The sequence below is a fragment of the Bos javanicus genome, chromosome X, assembly GCF_032452875.1.
Source record: "Bos javanicus breed banteng chromosome X, ARS-OSU_banteng_1.0, whole genome shotgun sequence".
NCBI classification, from domain to species: domain Eukaryota; kingdom Metazoa; phylum Chordata; class Mammalia; order Artiodactyla; family Bovidae; genus Bos; species Bos javanicus.
The window spans coordinates 3938464-3951027 of record NC_083897.1 but is presented as its reverse complement, the minus strand read 5'-3'; the positions used below and the strand labels follow the sequence as shown (position 1 = coordinate 3951027).

Below are 12564 nucleotides of genomic sequence, written 5' to 3'. Positions count from 1 at the left end.
AGACCCTTATGAGATATATGGTTGCAAATATTTTCTTCTACTTTGTGGGTTGTTTTTTTTCTTTTTGGTAGTTTCCTTTCAGGCCCCAAAGTTTTTAATTTTGATGAAGTTCGATTTATCTATTTCTTCTTTTGTGCCTTGTGCTTTTGAGGTCAAATCTATGATTCCATTGCCAATGGATACCTATTTATTGAGCACCTTCCATCTACCAGGAACTAGGGACAATGTGGTAATAAGACAGACTTGGTTCCTGCCGTCGTGGGATTTAAGTCTAGTGGGGCAGAAGAGGGGCTTCCCAGGTGGCTCAGTAGTAAAGTATCTGCCTGCCAATGCAGGAGACGCAGGTTCAATCCCTGGGTTGGGAAGATCCCCTGGTGAAGGGAATGGCAACCCACTCCAATATTCTTGCCTGGAAAACTTCATGGACAGTGGTACCTGGCAGGCTGCAGCCCTCGGGGTCACAAAGAGTTTGACACAACTGAGCAACTGAGCATGTACATACACATGGAGCAGGGGAGATATCAATCTAATAACTGCATAGATAACTTCTCAAGTGTGATAAGGATTAGCAAAGGTGCAGTTCTAACATAGCCTGAGGGTCAGAGAAGACTTCCCCAAGGAGGTGACATTTAAAGTGACATTTGAAGGGTGAGTAAGAGTAGACCAGGTAAAAGGGGGCAAGGAATAGAGGGAGAGTGTTTCTAAAAAGGGAATAGCATATAGGAATCCCAGAGTTCAGGAGAACACAGCTCTTTTGAGGAACAGTGAGGCCTATGTGGCTGGAGCAGAGTGGGGGTGGGTTGAGTGGGGAAAGAATGAAATGTCTTAGGGAGAGAATGTAAAGGGAAGAGAACTTTGCAAGACTTTAGCCTGGTAAGTGCCAGCAACTGAAGCCATAGGAAGTCATGGAATACTAGAGAGGAGAGTTTCAAGGAGGAAATAATTCACACTGGTCAGTGCTGTCAAGAAATGATGGGCTTCCCAGGTGACTCAGTGGTAAAGAATCCATCTGGCAATGCAGGATATGCAAGTTTGATCCCTGGGTCTGGAAGATCCCCTGGAGAAGGAAATGGCAACCCACTCCAGGATTCTTGCCTGGGAAATCCTATGGACACAGAAGCCTGGTGGGCTACAGTCCATGGGGTCGCAAAGAGTTGGATACACCTGAGCAACTGAGCACAAACACACACATGCGTGCTTGCCAAGAAGTAAACAAAGGTGAGGACTTCTATTTGGCAGCTGGGCCCTGATAGCTCAGTTGGTAAAGAATCCGCCCGCAGAGCAGGAGGAGACCCTGGTTCGGGAAGATCCCCTGGAGAAGGGAAAGGCTACCCACTCCAGTATTCTAGCCTGGAGAATTCACAGTCCATGGGATCGCAAAGAGTAGGACACGACTGAGTGACTTTCACTTCACTTCAGGTTGTTCTGGGAGACCTTTGTGGCGGAGGCAGAAGCCAGAATGCAGAGGAGTGATTAAGAGGTGAGGAAATGGAGGGACTTCCCTGCTGGGCCAGTGGTTAAGAATCTGCCTTGCAGTGGGTGGGATTCCTGGTCAGGGAACTAAGATCCCACATGCCGTAGAGCAACTAAGCCCATACACAGTAACTACTGAGCCCATGTGCTCTGGAGCCTGCAGCTGTAAGGCAGCAAAAAAAAAAAAAAAAAAAAAGAGAGAGAGAGAGAAAGAGAGAGAGGTAAGGAAATGGAGATGTGAAGGGAACATACCTTCCTTTGAAAAAGTTTGGCTGGGAAGTGTTTGTCACCCAAAAAGCCTGGCTCCTAGTAGGTGGTCAACAAGTGTTTATTGCACTAAACTAAACTGAGGGCGCTCTCCAAGATACAGAAGAGGGACAACTGATGGAATTAGGCTGTGGGAGGAGGCAGGCTTGAGAGCATGCATTACATCTTGAAAGGAGACAGGCATGCTCCTTCCCTTCATTAAAATGAACGGAAAGAGCGAAGATGGAGGATGGGTGTGGAATGCAGGCTATGTTGGCTGGGATAGGAGGGGGCATTTCTGTAGATAACAGGGTCAGGAGATGAGCAACTTGTATGCTTTTATTCTCTTCAGAGGATTTCAGGTTTAGCTGTAAGTCCAGTTTATGACTTTATCTGGAAATAATAGCTAACCTGTTCAATAGTTGGTGGGCAATTACTTAGTTGCTGCTTTGACTTCTATGGGCTGAGAACAAGGTAAGTCAGCTTGTTTTGATTGTATCTAAAGTAAAAATGGGTAGGTGGTGAACAACATCAGCAGAGGAACCAATACCTCCTTTGAGGAGCAGCCACTCATCTAGTACAAAAGGAAAATAATCTGCAATCATGGACACATTTTGGTGGTGGGACAATGCAGGTCACCACTAGAGCCTGCTGAGTACCTTTCAATTTTTCCAAATGAGAATTTGTTAGTAAATTCTTTTTTTTTTCCTTTTTAAAAAATATTTATTGATTGATATGGCTGCATCTGGTCTTAGTGGCACCATGTGGGCTCTTAGTTCCCCAACCAAGGACTGAATCTGTGTTCCCTGCATTGGAAGGCATATTCTTAACCACTGGACCACCAAGGAAGTCTCCTAATAAATTCTTTAATAAATTTGTTAATTAATACATTTACTGTTATTTCTTATTTCCTATGTGTCCTGCGGATTGCTAGGTGTTGTGCATTGTGTTTTCTCGAATCATCGCAACATCCCTGCAAGGGAGCTTGTATTGGTCCCATGTTACTGCCGAGGAAACTGCAGCTCAGAGAGGTAAGTGATTCGCTCAAGGTCACTAATGAGTAGCAGGTTGGAAGCCAGGTTAGGCTGAGTGCTTTTGGCAATTTTGCTCCAGGGGCCGCTGTGCGCCCTCCACTGGTCTAAAAAGGATGCAGGCGGTGAGGAGGCGAGGTCCAACCCAGATTCACCTCACTAGCTCCTCACTTGTCAGTTTTACATCTGGGGCTCTGAGGTGAGCTTCGTTTGAGCAAAGGCTGCATGTGTGCTAAGTCTCTTCGGTTGTGTCCGACTCTTAGGGACCACACGGACTGTAACCCGCCAGGCTCCTCTGTCCATGGGCTTCTCCAGGCAAGAATACTAGAGTGGGTTGCCATTTCCTTCTCCAGGGGATCTTCCCCACCCCAGGATTGAACCTATGCCTCCTGCATCTCTTGCATCAGCAGGTGGGTTCTTTACCACTAGTGCCACCTGGGAAGCCTTGAGCCAAGGCTATGGAGAAGAAAAAACAAAAAACAAAGTCTGAAGGCCACTGCCTTCCACAGGGGTCTCTGAACTTCTCAGCAGATGCCTGGCTTTCCTTGAAGTGTTTCTCCTGAAAGACACTGCTTGAATGATGTGTTTTCCCCCACTTGTCTCTCCTGACACATCTATCCTCCACGGGACTCTAAGAGTGATTTTTCTAAAATCCCATCCTGTTACTCCCCTGCTTAGAAACCTATGGCTCCCAGCTACCTCGAGGTTAAAATACCTTGTTCCTCTTTCAGCATGACCTTGAAGACCCTTCGTGACCTGGACCCCTGTCTACTTCTTCTCCAGAGTTGCTGTTAATTACTCCCCAGCTCCCACCTTACTGCCAAACTGGCTGACTTACATCTCCTGGTACTTGTTCTGTGCACTGATACATACTCCAGTGGCCCTGCCAGGAGGCTGCTCCCCTGTCTCCACTGACATACTCCCGCTCACCCCTCCAGCCTCAGATCAGGTATGATCTTCCTCCCCAAAGCCTTTTGGCCCGGGTTAGGCCCCATCCTCTGTGCAGGATCCCTTCCTCCAACCCTGATGCTTACCTGGTTACAGCCCTGCTTCGGTCTCCTTTTCTTGTCCATCTGTCCCGCTCGAATGCAGATTTGCATCATCTGCTTAACTCTGCTTTGCTCCCCTGGAAAGAAGTTTCTCAGGGAACTTGTTCTTTCTCTTGGGGTGAGCATACCAGAAATGCCAATGGCTTGATGTGAGGCATGCGGAGTTTTCAGCATGGGAGTTTGTCCCCTGCAGCCAAACCTCAATTTTACATGGAGGAGGTAGGCTAAGCAACATCACATGATGAAAAAAATTTGTGGGAAGAATAGCTGACGATAGGAAAAAACTCTAGAAAGCTGCTTTCAAATCTTCCAGCTGACTTGGTTTTCATTCTGGACAGAATAGGGCAGATGCTTGTCTTAGGTCTCTGAATCTGCTTATAGTTAAGATTCTGAGGTTCAGACTTTTCCTATGAAGAACAGACTACTGTTAGAAGTGTCCTTTGGATGTGGGACAAAGTTACATGCCAATCTTCTTTCTAAGCCCTGTGGCAGGAAGGGAAGGCCTTCACCCTGCCAGCCTTCACCAAGCCCAACCCACCTTGGGAGAGGCTGTGAAGCAGAAACCACCATCCTGCATCAGTTAGCCAATTTGCATCTAGAAAATGGGCATGGGGGTGGAGGAGGGTTATACCAGGTGCCCATGCCAAATGCCACAAGCCAGGAGATGCTTGCCCTTCCACTGCAGACATCAAAGAAGTTCCTTTACATTTTTTCTTTTTCTTTGGCTGTGGCGCACAGCTTGTAAAATCTTAATACCCCGACCAAGGATCAAACCCAGGACCCTGCAGTGAAAGCACTGAGTTCTAATCACTGGACCACCAGGGAAGTCCCAAAGAAGTTTATTTAAAAGATGAAAAATTAACGCATATATATGGAATCTAGAAATGAGCCTACTTGCAGGGCAGCAGTGGAGACAGACATGGAGAACAGACTTGTGGACATGGAGGGGGAAGGAGAGGGTGGGAAGAACTGAAAGAGTAGTGTGTGAAATGTGTGAAATAGATAGCCAGTGGGGATTTGCTGTTTGACTCAGGAAGCTCAAACTGGTGCTCTGTGACAACCTAGAGGAGTGAGATGGAGAGGAAGGTTCAAGAGGGAGGGGACATATGTATACCTATGGCTGATTCATGTTGATGTATGGCAGAGCCCGTCACAATATTGTAAAGTAATTATCCTATAATTAAAAATAAATATTTTTTTTTAAAAAAGAAATGCTACATTCAGAAGAACTATACATAAAAGGTCTTAATGACCCAGATAACCACTATGGTGTGATCACTCACCTAGAGTTAGACATCCTGGAGTGTGAAGTCAAGTGGGTCTTAGGAAGCATTATTTTTGTGTGTGTGTGTGTGTGTGTGTAATAAAGTTTTATTAAAGTATAAAGGAGATAGAGAAAGCTTCTGACATAGGCATCAGAAGGGGGTAGAAAGAGTACCCGCGTGCTAGTGTTAACAATGAAGTTATATAATCCAAAGAATATCTGGAGGTTGTAAAGACCTCATCAGACCTACAGGAAGTGTTATTTTGAACAAAGCTAATGAAGGTGACAGAATTCCATCAGAGCTATTTAAAATCCTGAAAGATGATGCTGTGAAAGTGCTGCAACTCAATATGCCAGCAAAATTGGAAAACTCAGCAATGGCCACAGGACTAGAAAAAGTCAGTTTTCATTCCAATCCCAAAGAAAGGCAATGTGAAAGAATGTTCAAACTACAGTACAATTGTGCTCATATCACATGCTAGCAAGGTGATGGCTCAAAATGCTCCAAGCTAGGCTTCAACAGCATGTGAACTGAGAACTTCCAGATGTACAAGCTGAATTTAGAAAAGGTGGAGGAATCAGAGATCAAATTGCCAACATCTGTTGGATCATAGAAAAAGCAAGGGAATTCCCCAAAAACTTCTGCTTCATTATGCTAAAGTCTTTGACTGTGTGGATCACAACAAACTGTGGAAAATTCTTAAAGAGATGAGAATACCAGACGACCTTACCTGTCTCCTGAAAAATCTGTATGCAGGACAAGAAGCAACAGTTAGAACCCAACATGGAACAACGGACTGGTTCCAAATTGGGAAAGGAGTACGTCAAGCTTGTATATTGTCATCCTGCTTATTTAACTTACATGCAGAGTACATCATGTGAAATGCCAGGCTGGATGAATTCCAAGCTGGAATCAAGATTGCTGACAGACATACCAGCAACCTCAGATATGCAGATGATCCCACTCTAACGGCAGAGAGTGAAGAGGAACTATAGAGCCTCTGGATGAGGGTGAAAAAGGTGAAAAAGCCGGCTTAAAACTCACATTCAAAACCCAAGATGATGGCATCTGGTCCCATCGCTTCATGGCAAATAGATGGGGAAAAAGTGGAAAGTGACAGAATTTATTTTCTTGTGCTCCAAAATCACTGCGTATGGTGACTACAGCCACAAAATTAAAAGACACTTGCTCCTTTGCTGACAAAAGTTCGTATAGTCAAAGCTATGGTTTTTCCAGTAGTCATGTATGAATGTGAGAGTTGGACCATAAAGAAGGCTGAGCACGGAAGAATTGATGCTTTCAAATTGTGGTGCTGGAGAAAACTTGAGAGTCCCTTAGATAGCAAGGAGATCAAACCAGTCAATCCTAAAGGAAATCAACCTTGAATATTCATTGGAAGTAATTCATTGGAAGGACTGATGTTGAAGCTGAAACTCCAATACTTTGCCCACCTGATGGACGAGTCAACTCACTGGAAAAGACCCTGATGCTGGGAAGGATTGAAGGCAGGAAGAGAAGGGAGTGACAGGGATGAGATGATTGGATGGTATCACCAAGTCAACAGACAGGTGTTTGAGCAATCTCTGGGAGATAGTGAAGGGCAGAGAAGCCTAGTGTTCTGCAATCCATGGGGTTGCAAAGAGTTGGACACAACCTAGTGATTGAACAACAGCAACGTTGTGTAAATGTTTAAGGTATAGTTACTAGAGACATGGGGCAGACTGAGAATAAATAGGAAGGATTTGGATCATTTCATGGATAAGAGTCTAATGGGTTATTAAGGGCAGGTGGGAACGTTTGGAGCTGAGAAGAGGCAAACAGGCCTGCCAAGCAGAGATGGAAACCTGGAGGGATGCACTCAGGGTGGTGTCTCTGGGCTGTGTGGGGTGGTGACTCAGTTCCTCCCTGGCCTTCAAGGACTGGGATGGGAGGGCTAAGGACATAGCAGTCCATTGCAAGGGCCACCCAAGCCTCCAGGGATACAGTGCTATTTCAAAAATCTGCTGTTCTCAGAAACAGCATGGATTTCCAGCCACCCACTACTTCTCCGTCCATTCAGCTCCAATCAAGCAACCCTCCTGTATTCTACTCAATTCACAGTATTTCTAAATGGGAGCAATTTTCCAAACTATAACTTATATATTAAATAAAATTAAAAGAAATCCACAATGCTGATGATTAAAGCCCTCTCTTGGAGACAAGTGCCAAGGGGTGTGTCTCATTGGAGGGCAGAAGTCAAGGTAAATTACATGACTCACCAGGAAATATTAGAAAAAAAAATATTTGGAAGCTTTTTCCTTTTACTTCCCCTCTGCTTCCTTCATGGAGAAGGAAATGGCAACCCACTCCAGTATTCTGGCCTGGAGGATTCCATGGACTGAAAGCCTGGCAGGCTATAGTCCACAGGGTTGCAAAGAGTTGGACAGGACTGAGCAACACACACACACACACACACACACACACACCCCTCCCTGCAGACAGCTCCTCTGGACTGAGACTCACAGGAGGCCAGACCTAGATGCCAAAGAGTCTGGGAGACAGGTAAACAGTGTGTCTCTACTCAGAGCCAAGGTGAAAGTAGCTCCTTTGGTGTACAGCTTGGCCACTTTCTCTGAGAGTGAGGTCCAGAGTCTGTTCTGGATCGCTAGCTCACGGCCACGGGTTGGTGACCTCCTCCCTGCAAACACAGGGAGCTTCTCCCTTGGTGGTTAATGGAAAAAAAAAAAAAAAGTCACTCAAATGAGAGCTTTGTCCTGTGAAAGGAAAGCATTCCGTTTTAATATGCTAAAGAAGTCATTGGGGATACATTAGAAAGGGTCCCCTACCGGTAAGCCCTGCTTGTCTCCGGGAGCAGGTTGACAAGGGCTGGTTCATCCCCCAAAATAACTTGTTAATAGCTAAGTCGGCCTGCAGTTAGACTTCCTCTGGATCACTGGTTTACAGTCTTATCTCATTCTTCTAGCAAATGTTTCCGAATAAACCCAGAGCTTCTGCCTGCCAAGAAATGGCTACTGGAAGCATAACTTTCCTTGTCCCAAGCTTCTGCACCGAACTCCTAATCCTGTAGTTTGGGGACTTGGCACAAGGACCGCTTGGTGCCTGGTTCCAGCGTCTCTTGGCCGGTGTAGTAGGAGACCTGCGACAGGTGCCTGAGACCCACACCAAGGGGGTCTACTCCTGGCAGGCCCAGCGCCCAAGGCTGCGGCTCGAGCTGAGTCCCGGGCACCTCCCTTTGGAGGGGGCGGCAGGTCGCGGGACCACCCGGGACAGAGGCCTCGCCGCAGCGTCGGGGTCCCTCCACGCTCTCCAGTCTCCGTCGCCTTCAACGGTCCTGGAAGAAGGGGAACATATGGCGGAGGAGGCCTTGAATTTGCGCCACCCGGTTGCCCACGGAGTCTTTCGCCTTGGCTGGCGCCGCCGCCGCTCTGGCCGTCTTCTCCACGACCTGCGCGCCCACTGCGCTCGGGGCGCGTCTCAGCGTCCACGCGGCGGCGTTGCTGCTGTTGTTGTTGGCATTGTTAGGGTCCCCGTCTCGGCCGCCTGCCCTCTCCCAGTCCTCGGCCCCCGACAGCTCCCGCAGGCTCCAGGGCGCGTCGGGCCTCAGGTAGTGACAGGGCCGGTGGCCGCTGTGGTCGCGGCGCGTGGGGTCAGCCCCCAAGGCGCCCACCAGCACCTTGATGACCATCTCGTGGCCCTGCAGGGCCGCCAGGTGGAGGGGCGTGAGGCCGCCGCTACCCGGGGCGCTCACGTCGAGCCGCAGCCCCTGGCGCTGGGCGAAGTCGTGCACTAGGATGAGTTCCTCGTGGCGCCCGTGCTTGGCCAGCCAGTGCAGCACCGAGTAGCCCGTGATCGGGTCGCCCCGCAGCAGCAGCCCCGGCTCGGCTTCCAGCAGCTCCTGCAGCGCCTCAAAGCGGCCTTCGGCGGCCGCCAGTATCCACGCGTGCTCCCGGGGCTCCAGGCACAGCCTGCTACCGCCCGGTCCGTTCGGCCCGCCCGGGGACTGCTCCTCCAGGCGCTCCTCCGACAACCACCCGGCGGGAGCCGCCCCCTGCAGCCCCAGCAGCTCCAGCCGCGCTCCCCGCCGGCGCGCCGACCCTGTTCCCGAGGGCATCAGCCCGCCAAGTAAAGGGGGCTCCCTGGAGGCGGTGGCGTTGCCCCGGTACCTGCTCAGGTTGCCGGCGTCCACTCTCGAGGGGCGGGGCTGCGGGGCGCTCCTCGGGCTCAGCTTGGTCTGTGCGAAGGAGGCCTTGGGGGCCGGCTTGGCGGCCCCTCGGGGCTCGGCCATAGTCCGGCCGCCGCGGCGGTCCCAATGTCTAGCGTCGGCTGCCCTTCCCGGGCCCCACCGAGAGGAACTGGCGCTGGCTTTGGGGAAGGAAGCGGCTTGAGCAATTGAGCTCGGAGGGAGGGAGCGAAGGAAGGGAGGAGAGGGAGGGAGAGCGCCAGCGATCCGAGGGAGGGCCCGGGCGTTGCGGGGGTGGGGGCGACGCGGAGGGGTGGGAGCTCCGGCCCGGCCCCCAGGACGAGCCCCTCTCCAGAGCCCGGGGTGCAGCCGCCACCTCGGCCCCCCCAGGTTTCGGGCGTCCCCGCCCCAAACGGCCAGGTGAGCTGGCGGCCACGCCTCCCGCCCGGCTAGGGCAACCGTGGGGCGGGCGCGGGGGCGGGCTGCGAGCGGGCTCCGAGAGCCGCCCGGAGCCGCCCGGAGCCGCCCGGTTGCCCCAAACGCCGGGTTCTCTGCATCCCCACAGCTACCGGGGTGAAGAGGATCCAGGGAACCCCCTCGCCGGCGAACTGAGCTCGGCTTCCAGCCAAGGCCTCCGGGAGCGTGATCCTTAAGGTTCGCTCCCCGCCCCTTCCTTCGTCCTTCCCTCTTATCTCCTCAGAAGTCTCCGTGCACTTTGTCCTTGAGCCGCCTTTGTCCCGTGCCTCGCATTTCGGGGAGGTGGCCTGGCTGCCCCATGTGACTAGGGTTCCCTCGCACTCCCCTTTTGTGCCTTGACCCCTTCCCGCAGTTGCCCCGGATTCCTGCAGAGAAACTCGAGAAAGGGTCCAGGCGGGAGCCCTTTCAGGGAACTGAGGACTATTCCCCTGCTTAGGGCTTCCCTGATGGCTCAGTGGTACAGAATCCGCCTGCTTATGTAAGAGACATGAGAGACGTGGGTTGGATCCCTGGGTCGGGAAGATCCCCTGGAAGAGGGCATGACAACCCCCTCCAGTATTCTTGCCTGGGAAGTCCCATGGACAGGGGAGCCTGGTGGGCTACAGTCCATGGAGTCACAAAAGAGTTGGACAGGACTTAGCGACTAAACAACAGTATTATCCTGCTTCCCCTCCCGGGGCTCCCTACCCAGCTCTCTGCCCTCATCTCCTCTAACCTTTCCTGACTAGACTTGAAGAAGTAAGTGAATCAGTCATTGGCCCGGAACGCCTTACCCTCTTCAGAGATGTATCCTGCTGTCTTCTAGAAGGACCTGCTGATTTCTGGGAATTCATTGTTTTAGGGCTTTTAAAAGAGGAGGCTGTTTTACCTTTTCACTCCTAACATTAGCCTCCTCTTTGTTCTTTTCTTCTCTCAATAAATGGTAGTTCTTGCATCTCCCACACCCTCCCCCAGGTTAGGAAGTTCGGTCAATGAGCAGTGGGGAGCCATAGAAGGTTTTTGAGCCATAGAGGGACACAGCTATGATTAAGGTAGGTTTAAGGAAGTTGATTAGGGGTTTCCCTCATAGCTCAGTTGCTAAAGAATCTGCCTGCAACACAGGAGACCTGAGTTCGATTCCTGGGTTGGGAAGATCCCCTGAAGAAGGAAATGGCAACCCACTCCAGTGTTCTTGCCTGGAGAATTCCATGGACAGAAGAGCCTGGCAGGGTACAGTCCATGGGGTCGCAAGAGTCGGACATGACTTAATAACTACACCACCACCACCAAGGAAGATGATTATGGGAGATGCAGAAAGCCAGGAGACAGTTCCAATAGTCTAGGCCAAAGGGAGGCTAAGCCAGGCCCCTCTACTGGGTCTCACAGTGATGGAAGGTACTAGAGGCTTTTCCACTTTAACCCTCAAATATTTGAGACCAGTCCTAAATATCTGGAGCTTCCCTTCATGACAGCCTATGCATTTATAGTCCATTTTTTGAACATTTTTTTCATGTGCCACTCTGCCAAATGCTTTATATGTGTTATTCTATTAACCTTCCCAAGGATCTCAAGAGCTAAGTATTGTTACTATCCTCCCTTTGCACAGAGTTTAGGCCGCTTGCCCAAGGTCACCCAGAAGGAAGTAGAAGAGCAGGTCTGGGTGATACCATAGCCTTTGTTCTGGCATAGAGGACCTGGCAGTCAAACCAAGCTTATCAACTGCAAATCACTCACACAAGTCCCAAATTCCAGCCAAATGAGTGCACTTGTCCTAACCTGAGCATATCTTGAATTCACCCTCCTCTACCCAAATGTCCTCCCTTATAGCTTCTATTTGGTGAAGTTCTTCCCCCTGCCCTTCAAGGTTGGTCTCAGTTGCCACCTTCTCCACTGAGCCTCCTCTGATTGCCCCTGCCGGGAGTGATCCTTCTCAGTCCCCCAGCCACCTATTTGGATTACTCCTTTGGCAGCCAGAACAGACTGCCCTGAGTTGTATTTCTCTTCCTTAACTCTAATATGCCAATCAAACTAAATTCTTTGATGACTCTGCTGTGCTGCCCTTGTGTACCTAGTAGGTGAGTGAGAAATACTTTAACCACCTTTTGTTTTGGCAGCCTGGGGAAATGTAATTGTGTGTATATATGTGGCTGGGGTGAGGGTGGGACCGTTACATGCGTGTTGGGGGAGGTGTCTGCCCGCAGAACCTGGAGTGGGGGGAACCCACTCCCACATCTCTGCCCCAGACTGAATCTGCAGGACACCTAAAGCAACTCATAGACTTGGTCAGTTCGTGAAAGAGAAGCAAAAGGTGAACAAGTGGTTGCTTCACTAAGCTGACTAACCAAAGCCACCTCGTGACCTTTGCTGATTCCTCAGAGACCAGGCCCAGAGTGGGCCCCAAGCCTTCAGGCTTTCATTTTCAAAATGAACCCTGACTGACAAGCAGCTACTTCCGTTGCTCTGGAAACTTCCCTCCACAACCTCAAATCTGTAAACACCAAACCACACACACTTCCAGAATATGCAAACAGCTGCAACAATATTTTTTTTTAATCAAAATGCCAGCATGGAGAATGCAGGATGGAAGAATGCTTGGACTATTAATTTTCCTTACCACTAAGCAGGTAGTTCCCTTCCCTGTCAGCAGTAACATTATCTCTGGTTCCAGTTCAACGACTGCAAAGGCACAGACCCAGGATGCACGTGCCCTTGCTTAACTGTTGCCAGAGACCAAAGCCAGGGTGCCGCCCTAGCAGCTCTTTACTTAGTAAGTGCTTTGTATAGGTCACCAATTGCATACACGATTCAGCAGAACCACAGCGCCCATCTCTGTTTCAGTAGACAGGGTCTGTGGACAAAGAATG

The 12564-nt window shown here is 50.1% G+C and overlaps 2 protein-coding genes across 3 annotated transcripts in view; one reads left to right on the top strand and one right to left on the bottom strand.

The window, feature by feature from the left end:
• Nucleotides 1-2658: 2658 nt before the first annotated feature.
• Nucleotides 2659-12564, top strand: part of SEPTIN6 (septin 6) — a 158980-nt gene continuing 149074 nt past the window's right edge. Inside the window, exon 1 of one of the 2 annotated variants that reach the window (XM_061408548.1) lies at nt 2659-2750. In XM_061408548.1, the coding sequence (XP_061264532.1) occupies nt 2718-2750 (33 nt within the window). In that variant the 5' untranslated portion in view covers nt 2659-2717. The remainder of the gene's footprint in view (nt 2751-12564) is intronic. The other variant, XM_061408544.1, reaches the window with a different exon arrangement.
• On the bottom strand, nt 7812-10756 carry SOWAHD (sosondowah ankyrin repeat domain family member D). Its single transcript, XM_061408550.1, has one exon. The coding sequence runs from the start codon at nt 9347-9349 to the stop codon at nt 8387-8389; it is 963 nt and encodes a 320-aa protein (XP_061264534.1). The 5' UTR covers nt 9350-10756; the 3' UTR covers nt 7812-8386.

Bases quoted from the DNA above. Each gene is read 5' to 3' on its own strand.
- SOWAHD (XM_061408550.1), bottom strand. From the start codon at position 9,349: ATGGCCGAGCCCCGAGGGGCCGCCAAGCCGGCCCCCAAGGCCTCCTTC.